Raw genomic sequence first — 16,798 nt, forward strand, 5'->3', positions numbered from 1 at the left:
TCCGACACATATGTCACAGTAATTCCTGTTGAAATGCATTGTAAATCAAGCCACTCGGTGTGCTTGGGATTCTGATACAAAGGTAGCTGCTGTGGAGATTTTTCTGGGGCTGTCAGGCTGTTTATTTTGCAGTCAGGCTGATTTTCTCTGGTTTTAATTTATTTAAGAAAAGTCTTCTTTAGCAAAACAAACAAAAATCGACACTCCTCCTTTGCCTTCCCTTTCCCAAAGCAACCCTCTGTATGTGGGAAACAGAATGTTATTGTCTTAAATTAGCAGGATGCATCCAGAAACAGCATTTGTAGTTTCTTGATTTTTTTTTTTTAATAAAGTTCATTTTACCACAAAGTACGTCATTGCTGAAACTGAATTTTTGTAAGAGGTTTCATCTTTACCAACTTTCCTACCACCAAATACTGAAACTGCTATTTTTAAAATGCTTTTAGAAGTGTTATGTCGGGTGGTTTTTTTTTAAACCCACAGCTATCAGAGTTTCTTGATTTATTGTTATCGTGGCCAGAGCAGCGACACGGGTGTATTTTAAGTACTCAGACAGGGATGAAAATGGCTTTAATTGTTGCCGTGAATGTCTGCCTTGTTCTTCATTGTATGGTGATGATTGCGCAAAAAGAGGCAGAGGGATTTATTAATTATTCAGAAACAAGTCTGTTTATCTGGAAGTACATGTGAAGTTATACTGAATGTGCTGCTTTCACTGCCTGCAGTTGCTAACCTCGGTCACTAAAGCCCTTAGGGCTCCCAGTGCTTCCAGTCTCTGGAGCCTGCGGCACAGGAATTTGAGCCCATTATACAGATGGGGAATTGAGGAGAAAAGAGACTGAACGACTTCCCAGGGCAATAAGTGGCACGTGTGACAGGACTGGATGGTGGATACAGCTGATGTTGTCCTCAGCCACACTCTTAGCAGAAAGCAATCACATACTTCCAGCTTTCACAGAATGGTTGGGGTTGGAAGGGACCTCTGGAGATCATCTAATCAATCCCAGGGTCACCAGAGCAGATCACACAGGAATGTGCCCAGGTGGGTTTGAATGTCTCCAGAGAAGGAGACTCCACAACCTCTCTGGGCAGCCTGTTCCAGGGCTCTGGCACAGAGTAAAGAAGTTTCTCCTCACGTTTAGATGGAACCTCATCCTTGTTTCCAAAGTGGATGAAATTTTCCCCACTGAGACTTCAAGATTTTCAGTATTTTGTTTCTCATTGTTCTCCATGAGGTGTAAACTATAATAATAAATCAACTATAATAATAAAGACTAGAATACTCAAGGAAGATGTCTCCCAAATCAGCAAGCTATAGTTCCTTGTGGTAAACCTGCATTGAAGCCGTTGGTGAAATACAGCAGCCCAGGAGAATAAAAGGCTTCCCAGAGTTTGAAAGACCTCCATTTACATAAATATGCAGAGACATCTGCTACAGTCATGAGTGACCTGCTGGTTTAAATCATCAGCAGGGGAGACTTGTAGTCGATCAGCATTGCCTGCAGTAGCAGGTGCTACTTTAGGCAACAGGAATTACTGAAGAGGTTTTCGATGAACAAAGACCTTTTCGCTTGCCAAGAAGAGGCGGACGGGAAACTGAAACAAACAGCACACGCCCCCCGTCTCTCACTTGTAATAACGTGACAAGGGTGTAGGGAGTGCTTCTGCGTCCAAATCTTTATGTGATTAGTTACAGGTACGGTGTGGCTGACAAAGCTGCAAAGTTTATGTCTGAGAAGTACTTACGGCTTTGCAAACCAAACTACTTAAGTCAGGTTCCCAAACAAATGAATCAAGGAATGGAAAATGTTCAAAACACATTTATCACCTAAAACCCCAGTGTTTTTATTATCAGAGTATATGCCCAAAATAGTAATGTAAAACTGTCATACTAAAGGTTACAATTGCTTAAATGAATAATTGAAGTTTAATTCTTGCTTACCATTAATCAGCAGAGACATTATAACGTTATAACTTTATATATTACCACAAGATTTGTATTCCTAGTTGGCACAAGGTATATGGCATTTTCTCTCTCCCCCTCCCCACAATTGAATTTGTAATCCTGTCTTAAATTTAGGGTTTTTTCTATTTTACGTAACTTTATTTACATTCTCTGCATAACATGGTTTTGTAAGGAAATAATCTGTCTTTTCAGTGGATGAACTACTGGACAGAAAAACAGATTACAAATTTGGGGCTGGGAAAAGGTTATGATTTGGTGTGTTATACGTGACTGTAATTGCCAGCAGTTCTCAAAAGAAAATGCCCACACTTTAAAAGGAGCGTCCAAAGAACCTGTAGTAAAGCCACAAAAGTAGAAGTGTTGACATTTGGAAAGGCTTCCAAGATATAAAATGTTCCGTCTGACTCTCTCATATATGTTAAATACTGCTCTATAATTATAATAAAAGGTACAGTACAGCTTGAATACTTGATTCTCAACATATAAAGGGTGCCTTACATTGGGATGTAATGGCTCTTTAAATCTTTAAATATCTTATCAATTTCCAGCTCTATTTTGATAGCAGATTTAATACTAAACTGAGATAAAACAAAACCTGTTCTTTTCTTTCCTTCTGAACAGAGCGTGGATCACACTTCTCGTAAACCTCATCATATTGAGGTTGGGCTAAGATGAGCATAACCAGTGACGAAGTGAATTTCTTGGTGTATCGCTATCTCCAGGAATCGGGTAAATTTCCTGTCTTTCCTCACAATTTCAGGTCATAGACGAAATGGGAAAATCGGCTTTTTGCATGGTGTTGCTTTAGGAATGTTGCATTGAGTGTTTCAGACTGATAAACTCGGACTAAGTATTTCTTGCACAAACCCTTATTTCCTTGAAGTTGTGGTCTTGAGCACTATAAAAGTGCAAACATATGCAGGTAGAAACTAAACATTGCAGTTAGGCAAAACAAGGAAATAAATAACATGTTAACAAATGTTTTTGTAGAGTTATATTATTTCAGTCAAACTCATTTTTGCCAGCGTAAGCACAAAGTACATGCATTTTGAGTCTTCTTTCTTAGCTACTTGAAATAGTTCTGTCAGATACTTTTAAAGAGGAATTGTCTGCATTGGTTTTATATTGGCTATAAATGGAAATTTGGGTGCAAACGTCTGATGTTTTAGAATATTATTAGGGTAATTAGGTATGTAAACTGAGTTGTGCAAGTGTCAGTGTGGCTCTGTCTTAGTATCACTTCCACCTATCTGTTTTCGTAAGGTCTTTATGGGGCTTTTCCTTATAGAAGGAAGGCTTCATCTTCCCTTAAAAAAAAAAAAAGAAACTTTGTCTATTTTATTTTCATAGTCTTGATTCCACTCTTTGACTGCAAGAAGTAGAAGCTTTTTTCACTGGCTGAAAACATTCTGCTACTGCAGAAATGGTAGGGGAGCTGAGAAACATTGACAAAAGATTTATAGCCAGGATCCCAGTTTACTTGGTACTTGCCCTGTGTTCTGGCTTGGTAAAAGTAGAATTGGCTAAAAATATTCGGTGTTTCATATGCTGAAACAACAACAACAACAAATCTGTGAAAAATATATGTCTTCTTATCAGAAGACTTGAAGTCAGTTGTAGTGTAAGTCATGCAGACTTGAGAGATGTCTTGGACAGGGAACCACAGAAAGTCCCAGCACAGATACTGGGTTAGCCTGTTTCTGTTCGTCATTATAACTATGATTCATTAGATACATGATTTTCATTTGTTTCTTCTACTTCCAAGACTATTTCAATCCCAGGAACCCAAATCCCTATGCAAGGAATCTCCACTGAAATTGAGAAGATGATTTATAATACTTTTTCAGGTTTTTATCTTTTAAAACAGCACTTTGAGAATCCAGTTGTGGCCTGTGTTAGTAGCCGTTTTCTCACTTTGTATTCTCTCTAAAAGTGGAGCTTATAAAATTTGGTCTATAAGAGTTCTGCCACACAGTCACGTGAAAGAAAATTAGGAACCAAGAACCCCAAAATTTCATCCAGACAAAGTTTATTTTTAAAAATAAGCTATTGGATACCACACCGGAAAGGGCTTTTAAACATTAGAGCAGTGCGTAGATGGACATAATCAAAGCCTAAAGAATCCTGAAATTGTTTTACGTGGTTATATTTGCATTGTAGGAGATTCTACAGAACAGTCTTTTAATACTGTAACTTTTCCTGATGTTAAAAAAGAAAGCCAGCCTTTTTTATACCTCTTGGTAGATCAGTGAGTGGGTTAGTGTTGTGTAATTATTCAGAAGGAGGCTTTACAAAGTCAGTTAAGAATGGTGATATCAGCCATATGTCAGGAGAAAGTTCTTCTAGGTAAACCCTCTTCCACAAGCAAGCAATCAATTTTGCTATTTAAAGGGAGAACTTCACATACCAATTTTCATATTAAGTGCAAATTTTACTGCTCTTATCTTCTTAATGTAAAGGGCCAAGTGTTTTTCTTACTTAATGCACACAAACTAAAGGCATTCACAAAAACATTGTATTTCCACTGTTTATGTTGTATTTTACCCATATAAAAGAGTAGAAGCTGAAGTTAAATATTTGAAGAAATATTCTAATATGCTTCAAACTGAGTATATTGAAACCTAGGTGCTAGGTATGGATTTAGTAGATATACCTGACAGTTTGCTAGTAATTCCATTCAGCAAATAAGAGCTATAAGCAATGATGAAATCCACTAATCTATTTTAAAAGCTTCTTACATTTAGTTTGAATCCTTTTCATACTGTCATTGTTTTTTCCTGATGAATTTTTATATCTGTATTTTCAGATAAAGTAGAGTAATAAGGCAGAAATTGTTACACAGTATCTCGCCTTTCCACCTGCTAGTATAATGCCATACGATGTGACAGCAGATGAAAGATGTTTAATTGATACCTTTCGAAATAATGCATGCCAAATTTGGAGGGCTAGTGTTTATGCACAGTTTAAGTTCAAACCCCTACATCTTAAAGAGTTTGCTGAAAATCAGATTATTACATTGATTATTTATTAACATTCGCTGAACCCAAAGCTCCTAAAAATGATATCAAACACAGCCATAAAGGTTGCTTACAAGACCATACATAAGTTCAATTGTTTGGGGTCTTTTTTTCAGGTATGTTTCCGTTAATCTTATCCTGTAAAACTTCCAGACTTTCCCATACAATGTAGGCAAATAGCGGGAGGAAGAGAAACATGACAAAAGAAAATACAAATGGCAGAACAACTATGTAAAAAGTAAACTGTCCCTATAATATTTCAAGTATTTTGTGACTGCAAGGCACAGAGGCACTTGAGATTATTTGAGACATTATAGCAAAGATACTGCTGGGTGCTTTATGCTTCATTATGAAAATGCTGGCAGGTCATTCTAGTAGAAGTTCAGATCTTCTAAAATTGAAGTTAGAAGTGAAATCCAGTAATTATATTTTCTCCTTAAGCCTCTGTCAGACTAGCAAAGTTACATAGGAGAGTATTAATAGAGTTGAACTGTCTAAACCATTATTTTTGCTTTTTAACAAATCTTGGCATACCACAGGGAGTTCCGGTGAACTGGAAAAAGCAAATGTTGTGCCAGAATTTTTAAAGGTTAAACAAGATGGTCCAGGTAACTATAGGTCAAGCAAAGTCATTGGAAGGTTGAAACTAGATACTTCCAGCAAAATATGAAGAGATGACAGCATGCCTAATGCCAGCCAGCAAGTTTTTATGGATAATAGGTCTTGTCAAACAAACTTGATACTGCTTTTTCCAAGGTCACAAATGAAGCTGACAAAGATAACTGTGCTGTGACAATAATATACTTAGACTACTTTCTGACATTTACTTAGCCTTGTTGACACTGTGGTTAAAAAACAAAACAAAAGAACAGTGTGTGAAATCAGCATAATTCAGGGTTATCAAATGGATTAAAAAAGGGTTAATGGAAGCACCTTGAAAAGTGATTCGAGTTGGGGGTTATTCATCTCACATGTTGCTTCTAGTGGGAACTAACAGGAATCTGTTCTTGGCATAATACTGCTCAATAGCTTTATCAGTTACCTGGAAGGAAATATAAAATGATTCTCTAGTACATTTTCAGATGGAATTAAATGGCAAGTTGTGGCACTCAATGAGTTATCCTGACTGGTCGTGTGGTTGAACAGAAGAAAATATAGGCAGGGAGGTGGCTTTGAGCTGCCCACTGCTGGAGAAACTTGCCTGGTCCGGGGCAGCACAGGCACGTCCCTCTAGTACAAGACAGGACTTGGACAAATTAAGGCTCTAATTGCCTAGCTGTATTAAAATACATAAGTAAATAATTGCCTGTTCAGAGAGGTGACCGTCCCAGGGCATATCTACGCCCACAAAAGCAAAGCAGTCAGGCATGGTTTCCATTTAGGCTCCATGGGTCGATGGCATAGGAATTCCACCAGGTAAGGTGGCTGACTTCCACTGTAGGACCATGAATGCCTGCCTTCTTGAGGTATAAAGAAATCAAGTGTATAATTTCAGTTTAAGATTGTTACTTCCTATCCAAAAGTCAAGTCCTGTGATGTTCATTTTGCTCCTTTTTGAAGATGAGCTTTTTGGTGCACAATTTAAAGCGGCTCAGTCCTTAAAAGTGCCAAGTACCTCCAAGCATTGTTTATCCCCGGAATCAAACTTTTAAATGTCAGGTTATGTTTATTTGCAGGTGTCTTGATTTAAACACTACTTTTAAGAGAAAATGTTTGCCTGAGTTAGTAAAATCAGGCTTAGGTTATGTCTATGCTATGACTGTACTACCAGTGTGGAGATGGGAGCACACAAAATATTCCTGTAGTTGTACCAACAAAGCAGGTTCATTGACAAAAGTGAAGCAAGCTATACCAAAGAAGTTCTGGCATCCAAATTACATTGGTTCAGGTTTGCATCTCTTCAAACTCCTGAGAAGCATCATTTTTTTGCTATCTTCACTGCTGATGTAGTCTTTCTATTGGTTTTCTTCAGAGTTTTCCCATTCTGCTTTGTCTGCCCAAAAGAGAAACAGATAATTATTTGTCTTTTGGAATGAAGGTCAGAGTGGAACAATGCAATGAGAGTAATAACGATTCCAAGTAAAATTGAAAAGGGGTGAGGGGGGATGGCAAAACCAAGGGAAATCAAATCTCTCACATACCTTTTAATCTAAAATGTGCTGCCATCTGTTGTGAATGACAAATCTTGTCATAGGGCCACCTGCTACAATAAATCACCTTCCTGGCCCGGCCCAACATGTCAATTCAGTTATTAAAGCTTTTCCAAATTTGGTGGGTTTGATGCATTGATCAATTTAATTGCGTTCCTTTTCTAGCACTTTTCTAGCGTGTTGCAATATAGAATCCTTATCTAAAAATCAGCTCCCCAGCAGTCTGTGGTTTACACTACTCTGTAGTAGGGCATTTATTGTCGTGGATATCTGGCAATGACGTTTTAGAGTTAAGGTTGTGTAACAGTTTCCATTTTTGCTCATATTCTTACTGTTCAGTTTTAATTTTTCCATGTTTTATGATGTACACTTGATAAACTATTCCTCAGTGTGCAATCTGTACCGTGTCCAAGACAATAAAAACACTAGCTGGATGCTTTTGCTGGGAAGATGTCAGTGAAATTTTTAGCTGCTGACTTGGGACAATTTACTGTTATACTTTAATGTTGTCATTTGTTTTCTTCCCAACTGTACAAAATAAGGCAGCTAGTAACGTAGTTGTTTCCTATGTGTAGCTTCAGGATGACAGCAGCGTGTTGGCCTGTTTGGTTTATGGTTGACAGATTTTCCTTATTTTCCTATATGATCAGCTTTTCTCTCAGGTTTTAAGCACGGGCTCAAGGGCACATACAGCATGAAGTGTTTCTGTGAATCACAGCACAAAATCCTTTGCAGAGTGAGGCATATGCAAACACAGGCCTTTCCTTGTCACCACACCCAGGGCATCTTACTCTTGTTCTACCTTTGAGAATTATGAGAGAATGCAAAATCTGGATATTCTGAAGCTGTTGGGATTTTGTCATTGTGATGTTGCACAACTAGGTACTAGTAGTTGGAATAGTACTGGATTACAATTTTTCCAATACTATGTTTACACTTTTTTGAAAAAGAAGCAGCAAAGTTTAAAGGAAAATATCTTCTTTGTGACTCGTTCTCTTTTTTAATGAAGAAATTTTATACAAAATGTAAGTAACACAATTTGCTTGGGTAAGTTCTCATGCAGTAGGGTATGACTGAAGATGAATATTCTGTTCTTTAGAAATTGTGCCTTATGCAATGGTCTTATTTACATAAGACTATGTAACTTTTCTCTGAAGTCTGTGTTTTTTCTGCCTGTGAGGTACGTTTAGAGGATTTTGAAAAACTGTGTATGGCACAGAGTTCCTGAGTCATAGATGAGAAAAGTGCATGTTGAAAATAATTCAGATGAAGCAGAGCATGAAATATTGGTGTATATATAGGTCAGCTAAATTTGCTTCAAAGCTAACTGCTTCCTTTGCGTAGGAAGGCTGCTGCTGGGTAGAAGGGGAATGTACAATGCATAAGCTTTGCTTAAATTACTAAAATCTACACCTTGAAAAATAATTCATTATAAGAAGGAAGCGCTTGGTCAATAAAAGCACTTGTCCAGTGTGACAGTAAAAACAACAGTGTGTGCTGAGAGTAGAGTCAGTAGATAATGATTTTTGTTTGTTTTTATGTTTTCTTCCAATTTGGGTCATTAGGATCACAGGGGAGTTCAGTTTGGATGATACCTCAGGGGATGACAGAAGCAGAGAATAGCTCAAGTTGGCAGGGACCTTTGGAGATCAACGAGTCCAACTCCCCATTCATGGCAGCATAAGCTGCAGCAGGTTGCTTAGGGCCATCTCCAGTCAGGTTTTGAATATCTCCAAAGATGGAGAATCCACAACCTCCCTGGACCATCTGTTCCAATACTTATTCACCCTCACATTAAAAAGTGTTTTATTTTGTTTCAATGGAATCCATGTGTATTTTGGTTTGTACCCATTGCCTCTGCTCCTTGTCACTGGGCACCACTGAGAAGAGCCTGACTCTGTCCTCTTCACACCCCCTCAGGTGTTTATACACTTGGATTAGGTCCCTCGTGAACCCTCTTTTCTCCAGTCCAGCTCTCTTAGCCTCTCTTTGTATGGCAGCTGCTCCAGTCCAGTGAGCGTCTTCATGGTCTTTTCTCTGGACTCACTCCAGTATGTCCCAGTCTCTCTTGTACTGGGAAGCCCAGAACTGGACCCAGTACTCCAGGTGTGTCTCACCAGGGCCGACAGAGGGGGAGGATGCCCTCCCTCAACCTGCTGACAACGCTCAGGATGCTGTTGGCTTTTCTTGCTGCAAGGGCATGTTCCTGGCTCACATTCAACTAGTCCAGTCCCCTACTGATAAGTGGGGAGCCTCACAGATCCTTTAAAGAACCTATACATAAAGGTGCTGTTAGACTCCATAGTCACTGGGATGCTTTTGAAGCCGTGTATATAGCTATGCTCTAATAGTAAGGATGGAGACCTTGCGTTTGCTGAGGGGAAGAATGCACCCTTGAAATTACATCCTGCCAGCCAAAGGTAAAACACACATTTTAGTGTTTTTTCAGTAACAATCTGTGGCTGCGTTATTTGTGTGTATGTACATGGTATCACAGTATCACAGTATGTTTGGGATTGGAAGGGACCTCAAAAGATCATCTAGTCCAATCCCCCTGCTGGAGCAGGAACGTCGAGGTGAGGTCGCACAGGAACATGTCCAGGCGGGTTTTGAATGTCTCCAGAGAAGGAGACTGGCTCTTGGCCCACATGTGTTCTGCCTACGGTGTAGAGTAATTGGAGCTCGTACCAAACTTGGCCACACTGATACTAAGACACTTGTGTATTTGCTTAGCATCTATTTGCTCAGGTACTTCTGTGCTAGTGTAACTTGATGCTGAACAGGTATTACTGAGTAAATAAAACTATACACTTTTTAAGGAAATATGCAAAAACTGGGTATTTAAACCTGGGTTTGAATTTTTTTTGCCTCAGTATTGCTGTTTGAAAGTGAGGTTAATGCTGCATACAGTACCTCACAGCAAACCGTAAAAGGTTTTAGTCCTAAAATATGTTGAAATCCTCTGAGGAAAGAGTATTGCAGGTGTGCTGGGACATCATTTGACATTATTCAAAGTACTATTTGTGAATTTATAGTTGAATATATGTAGGTGAATATGTACATCTAAATGCAGTATGAAGAAGATGCTGACTGTATTACTCAGGAACTGGTATTAAGGGTGAAGGCAGGGTTTCTTTCACCTTTTTAGCTGTACAATGGCTAGGCTTTGGAGCAATACAAAATCCATCTTTAATTCTCATGTTTCAGCACAGATCTGATTTGTGAGCATGCAGCCCTATTCATTTATATGATGTGTTATCCTCTTTAGGGCCAGCCTACTCAAAATAAAATGGCTTGAGCTTATGATCCAAATCTCTGATATATTGGAAGCTGGATATAGAACTAACATTTGTGACCTTCCAAAAATTATTTGAGATAAACAAAAGCCACAGTATTGTTCTAGGAGTGGAATATGCGTTATAGCGATTCTTGGATAAGAGTGCTTGAGAAATTAGACAAAACCAGGTTTGGTTAAATGAAAATGTTTCCTAGAAGTCACCCCAGAATGAACATTCCTATCGAATGAGAAAGCATCTGTAACTATATATATTGCATATAAAGAAACTTAATATATATAACTTCCCCCAGCATAATATGTATATAGTAAAAATAGTGTACTATCAAAAGAGTTTATAAAATATTTGAATAAACTGCTGCTCTTTTTTTTTTTTTCCTGTCTCCTCTACTTTCTGTATTTATTTTAAACTAGGGAGGAAGTGACTCTGTGATTCCAGAAACAGTGAGACTGACTGAATTGAAATGATACTTCATAGTTGGAGGATGGATGACTGCTGGAAAGACAAATCCATTTCTCAAATAAGGACTGTGTTATTATGCACAGTTTCTCTCTCTGCTAGTAAACATTTATTCTCTTTGCAAATACTAAGTACATTGTAAGAAAATCAGGGTCATCATTAGAAGACAACAAGCTTTATTGGGCTGCAGTTCCAAAACCATTTTTTTAAGACTTATCAAAGCTACAGACCTTGGCAAGGACGAATCTGATAGGTTAAAGGTAAATACTTCTCCAGTTGCCTTTAAAGATAAGCAAATTGGCTTCTAAGCCAACGGCACCTCTATCATGGGAAATAATGTGTGAGTCAAAACCACACAGTGTACTTGTTTTGTAGAGCAGTGAATACGTACTTGCAGTATTGGGTGGTCGGCTTCCCAAAATACAAATTCCACAGTGGAGAGGAAAAGATGCTTTTACAGCTACAGGAGTTATTTGCCATACTTCGTTCTGGTTATATTTTAGAAAATAATGTATTAAGTTATAAGAGGGCCATTTTAGTATCCATTAATATGCACAGACTTAGTTTTCTAACCACATATCTATGCTATATATATATATATATCTATAAACGATAGTTTCAGATGTTTTGTGGTGCAGTTCAAGAGATCCTTTTCAAAACTTCTTTCTTGGTGTCTTTTACCTCTATTGCATAACAACAGCAATATAAATGCCATATAAGAAAAGTAATACTTGGTTCAGAATTTTGAAAATTCCTGCAAAGGAAAAAATACGCTATCTTGTTCTTTTGCCATTTGCAAAACCCTACTTACTTGGTATTTCCTGCTAAGTCTTTTCACAGTTTTCTAAATTCGGATATTTTAATTTTTCTTTGGCCTGAAAGCTGCCGTACAGCATTGAATCTCAAACACAGAGGAAACCTGGTGATTTTTTAAGCTACACAAAAAATTACACCTTTGCAAATTTATTCCATAGCACGGATTTTGGTTCAGTTCACTTTGTGTCCTGTTTTCTGAAGCTTGCATAAATGCAATATTATAGGAGTATTAAGAAAATAGAATGTTGGGTGGAAGGAAGGTACCTATGGGTCACGATGGCTTTGCTAGTAAAACCAGTGAAGTGCTACACATTTATTGATTTCCTGCTTTTCTTCATGATTCTCCAGGCGCAGTGGAAGAAGCTGTATCTGACAGCTTTGCAAGTTTTGCTAATAACCCGCACGCCGGGGACGTTCTGCCTGCACAGCCAGGGCAGCTACAAATCACCCCTCCTCACTCCTAACCAGCCCCATAGCTCCATTAGGACTCTGTTTGTCATCACCATCAGCAGAAACCATCCTGGTGTTGGAGTTCCTGGATGCCCACTGAGTGTCAGCTGTGGTGTCCTACTTGTCACGGCTTATATAGGTCTATATTAGAACTGACAGAAGAACATAGCAAACATGAAGTATGTATGACTGTGAAAGTCTCTTCCATAAATGTGAGCCTTAAAACGATGCACATCTCTTTGGATTTTTAGTTCCATGGACACTGCTAAAAGATAACAATATCCTGTTAATTTAGAGGGAAATTTTCTTTTTTTTTTTTCCTTACCCTGGCCTTTGTAAGTTATTTCAAACCTCACCCATGGTTGCGTTAAATTTCTACATCTGTGTTGACCTTTATTCGCCATTGTCAGTCTAATTTACAGAGAGTGAGTGAAAAAGGGGATTATTTCAGACCTTGTTTTCAAAAGATTTTCTCTAAGTTCCTCTTTCCATTGCTTGTGTTCTGTTTTCTGTCTGTATCGTATTTCTCTTTGTTAATTTGCAGTTCTCAGAAAGGCTTAAACAGTGAGTGCCAAATACTGCTCATCAAAAGATCATTTCCAAGTTGTATTAATCTTCTCCAACATACTTTCCTGCATGAAAAAGAAAAAAAACCCTGCCAAATATTATTTGGCACATAATAAAATAATTTTGGGTAGCAGACATTTGCTCTGAATTCTTGACAGAAGGTAAACAGGTCAGATATCCAAGAAAAAAGGGTGCAACGTTTAATATTAGTGAATAATCACTTCTACAAAACTCCAGGTAACCGGGCACACTATAATTCGGTAACATGACAGAAGGTGCAGCTGGGGATCCTTTCTTCATATTTCCCAGGGACTGTGAAAGAGCTTGTAATACAGGACACATTTCCTAGGGTTCTGGAAATAATTTTAATCATTCAGCAATCCTAATCTTGAAACAAATGTACAAGGCCTATTGTTCATCTGATTTTTCTAAAAATACATTTCTACTGCAGTTCTTATTTTAAATTGCTAATGCGTGTCCTTGTTAAGCCCTTTATGTAATTGCAAAGGTAAGTCTTCAAAAATAAGCAGACACTGCCAAAAACAGAGAGGCACTCTAGGATGTATTACGAGAAAGAAAAAGCTCAGCTAGGGGAGGAATCTTAGTCTGCTGTGAATAATAAACAAGATGTGGTGTAGGATTTTTGCCCACCTATTTTTTTAACTATTTGTAGAATCTTATCTGTGGCTTGAGGCACCAGACTCTTATTAACTGCAACCGAACGTGTTTTGGAGATACCGATGTCCTTTTAGAGAAATCTGCATATGTACACGGGGGGTTTGTTACCATGTTTTTATGGATACATAATTACATTTAGACAGAAATGTAAGGAGGTGCAAGGATAGGGGTCCATGTTACGTTTGCAGTTCTCACTCGGTGCAGCATGTACAAGGGGGAAATGAAAGACTCTGAAATGGCAGCGGACATCATGTACAGTGAAGAACATCATTATATTCTCTTGGGCAATGGACACGAAATTATGTCATTTACCTCAGGAACTAGACTAGTGTGTGTTAGGCCCAGGATTATGAAAATACAGTTTCTCCAAGTTAAACTGTTTGCTTCTGGTTTTGCAGCCAGAAATTGCATTCAAATGTGCCCTTAGTGATCCGTGTCCCTTGCTTCTCTGAACTGGTAAATCTAGAGCTACGAAAGTCTTGAGTTAGTATTAATTGCTGTTTGTACATCATTAGTATTTGGAGAAACTACTTTATTAATGGTCCTATTTCTCTGTTCTTTAGTGGGATTTCTTGAAACCGCAGTGGTGAGGCCCTCATTTATTTTGGATCACCACATTGCACCACTGTTCCCTTCTTGCCTTCCTGCTTAGGTGGCACTCCCCAGACCCAGATGTCTAACTTGGGAAGATGTTGTTGCACTGGTTGCTTCTGGTTTCTTTGGCAAACAGCTGTGCAGGCAGTTTGGAGTTACTTGAGTTTAGGAACACAGTAAAGCAGCCGAAGGGACTGTGTGGAGACATCTTTTCCTCCTGTGTGTGACTTTCTTCTGACTCATTACGCTGCGGAATGTTTCTACATGACGTGTCTAAATCTGCCAGGATTTTTGCCAATTTCCCCATTTATGGTTATAAAGATGAATTTCTCTTACCCCCTCATGATCATCTTTTTTTTCCCTGCAGCCGGCACAGCTGTATCAGCTCTTATGTGCCTTCCATTCTTGCGTGAATTTTATATCAGTCAAAGTCTCAGCAGAAGCACCAGCTACAATACCGCCTTAAGAAAGCAGGCACTCGTGCAGCCAGAAAACTCAAGATTGCCAGTGGATCCCATTACAGCAGTTGCAGGTTGGCTCTACTGAGCCAGAAGTTTTAATCATTTCTAAATCCTTGCCCATTTTTGTATCCTGTACCTGCCAAATACTTTCGAAGAGAACAGCATGTTGCTTCAGAGATGGGGGTTGGAAGAGCTGGTATTGAGAATTTCCAAAAAGAAAGACAACACAATGTCAGAGAAATCAATGAAATAAGAAGTGTTGATTTTTTCCACCTGGAGGTGATTAAATTCTTACAGAAAAAGAAGGGGTTGTCAGGTAGTTTATGCCTCCTTACTTATTTTTTTCTCTCTTTTGATTGAGACAATCACAAATTTAGTGATTTCCAGAAATTAAACCTAAGATCACTGGATTTTAAAACCTCAATCTGGACTGCTGGTGTTAAAGAAACAGGAAAATTTATTAAAGGAAATGACATAGACCTCCATATGAAATCTCACTATTTTCCAGGACGGAAGGCCACATGGGACACTAGTTATATAAAAATTTGTAGGAATGGGTTGTTACTTGTACTCAGTGTTGGGATAGAGGCTCTTCGTCATAATGATGCCTGAGATGTGTGTAAAAGGCAATTTGATGTTCATAATTCTTTCTTCTCTGTTTCATTCAACAGTAACAAGTGTTTCAGTGAAGAATTTTATGGTATGAATAATTAAACAGAATAATTTGCAAATAATTTAGACAGATCTGTTTTTAAAAAAAAATGTATTTGAACAGTATACTAGCTAGATTTACCAGAGAAAACTAGGTCCAGTTAGTGTTCATTAGATGGCTTAACCATTGCTAATCAGAGCATCCCCCCGGGTAACTCCTGAATAACCAGCAAAGGCTGAAACACTTCATCAGTCTTTGCTTCCACAGACCTCTCTCTGTCATTCCTTTCACCTGTACAAACGCAGCAGCAGGCGCCGTAGCTGTTGCAATTTCAGATTGCGATTTAAACAAGACTGCTTTTTACGGTGCTGAAGGGATGGGGAAATGAAAGGAGCGCTTAGTGAACGTCAGTCAGCTGGATCTGTGCTTGCCGGGTGAGCTGGCGCAGGGAATACTTAGCAGCGCCCCAGTTGCGTGCTTGAAAGGAGGAATACTTCGCTCCCCAAAGAGGTGAGACACGTCTCTGGAGAAGACAAGGCATTCCCCTGGCTGCCCAGGGCCCATTGCTATGCCTGCATCTGATGAGCATTTCTGCTGTGAGCCAGGCAAATTGCAAACAATTAAAACTGCGTAGCCTGTATATCAAACAGGTGCACAAAGAGCAGCGTTATGTTCATGAAATAAAAACTAGTAATTTTGTGATCGATGACAAATCTCATTTTAAGGGGAGGCCATTTTTAAGTGAAAAAGGAGCAGCCAAGGCAAAAAGAAAAGTCTCATCGTCTCCGTTTTTGCAGTTACAGCAAAATCTATCCGTGAAATTTTGCAAAACACAGCCCTACCTGTGCATTTTTGGCACTGTCTACGGCAAGAATTTCCAAATTTCCAAGGGGCATATGAGCCACTGAGAGTATATACAGCCCCCACGATGTGGAGAAAGATACAGCACAAAACCAGGACCTCTTACCACTGTCAGTACAAAAAAGTGCAAGAATCTCAGTTTTCAAGTCAAAAACACTTGCATGACAATTTGGGGGTTTGGAGGGGTGTCGTTTAAGTAATTTTTTCTGCATTCATTATTTCTTCTGTGCTTTTAAAATCTTTTAAGACCAGCTATTCCACAGCTGATAGGTCACCGCCCTTTAAGGTGATCATACCAAGTTCTGCAGTGTTCATTTGGTATTTTATTTCATGTGTGATAATGTATTTACATTGTGCATATTTTCATGATTTATGTCTTCCAATCTGTTTTGATGTAGAAAAACCTGGAAGTCATTCTCTCAAACCTGCTGGAAGGTGCCATTTAAGGCACTGGTTGTGTCACGGCACCAGTGACTGTCCAGTTCACTGGTACAAAACCAGTTCAGTGTGTGGCCATGCTCTCTCCTCTTCTGCCCTTTGTGTTCATGTCTTCTTAAAAGCTCAGTCTCATTGCATGCGTCCTTGAAGGGTTTACTACATTAAATTTCGTTTATTGGTGCTATTTGCATAGAAATCTCTGTTTTATAAAGTGATTCTTACAGTCACTGAAATGACAGAATTTGTGAGAAATAACACATGCAGACATAGATTTGCAACTTTCATTCATTTCACTACTACTACAGCACTTTTAGTTTGGGTCTGATATAATTCCATGTCAACCCTACCGCATCCTTTCTGCAGCTTCCCCTGCGCAGTGACATGTTGTTTTAT

The 16,798-nt window shown here is 38.7% G+C and overlaps 1 protein-coding gene across 4 annotated transcripts in view; it reads left to right on the forward strand.

The window, feature by feature from the left end:
* TBL1X (transducin beta like 1 X-linked) overlaps positions 1-16,798 on the forward strand; it is a 199,214-nt gene that overhangs the window by 143,883 nt on the left and 38,533 nt on the right. For 3 of the 4 annotated variants that reach the window (XM_082047623.1, XM_082047625.1, XM_082047624.1), the window contains one exon: positions 2,588-2,695. The exons of the other annotated variant lie outside the window; for it this stretch is intronic. In XM_082047623.1, the coding sequence (XP_081903749.1) occupies positions 2,638-2,695 (58 nt within the window). In that variant the 5' untranslated portion in view covers positions 2,588-2,637. The remainder of the gene's footprint in view (positions 1-2,587; positions 2,696-16,798) is intronic. 4 annotated transcript variants of the gene reach the window in all.

The sequence above is a fragment of the Streptopelia decaocto genome (assembly GCF_964273445.1).
Source record: "Streptopelia decaocto genome assembly, chromosome: 1".
NCBI lineage: Eukaryota > Metazoa > Chordata > Aves > Columbiformes > Columbidae > Streptopelia > Streptopelia decaocto.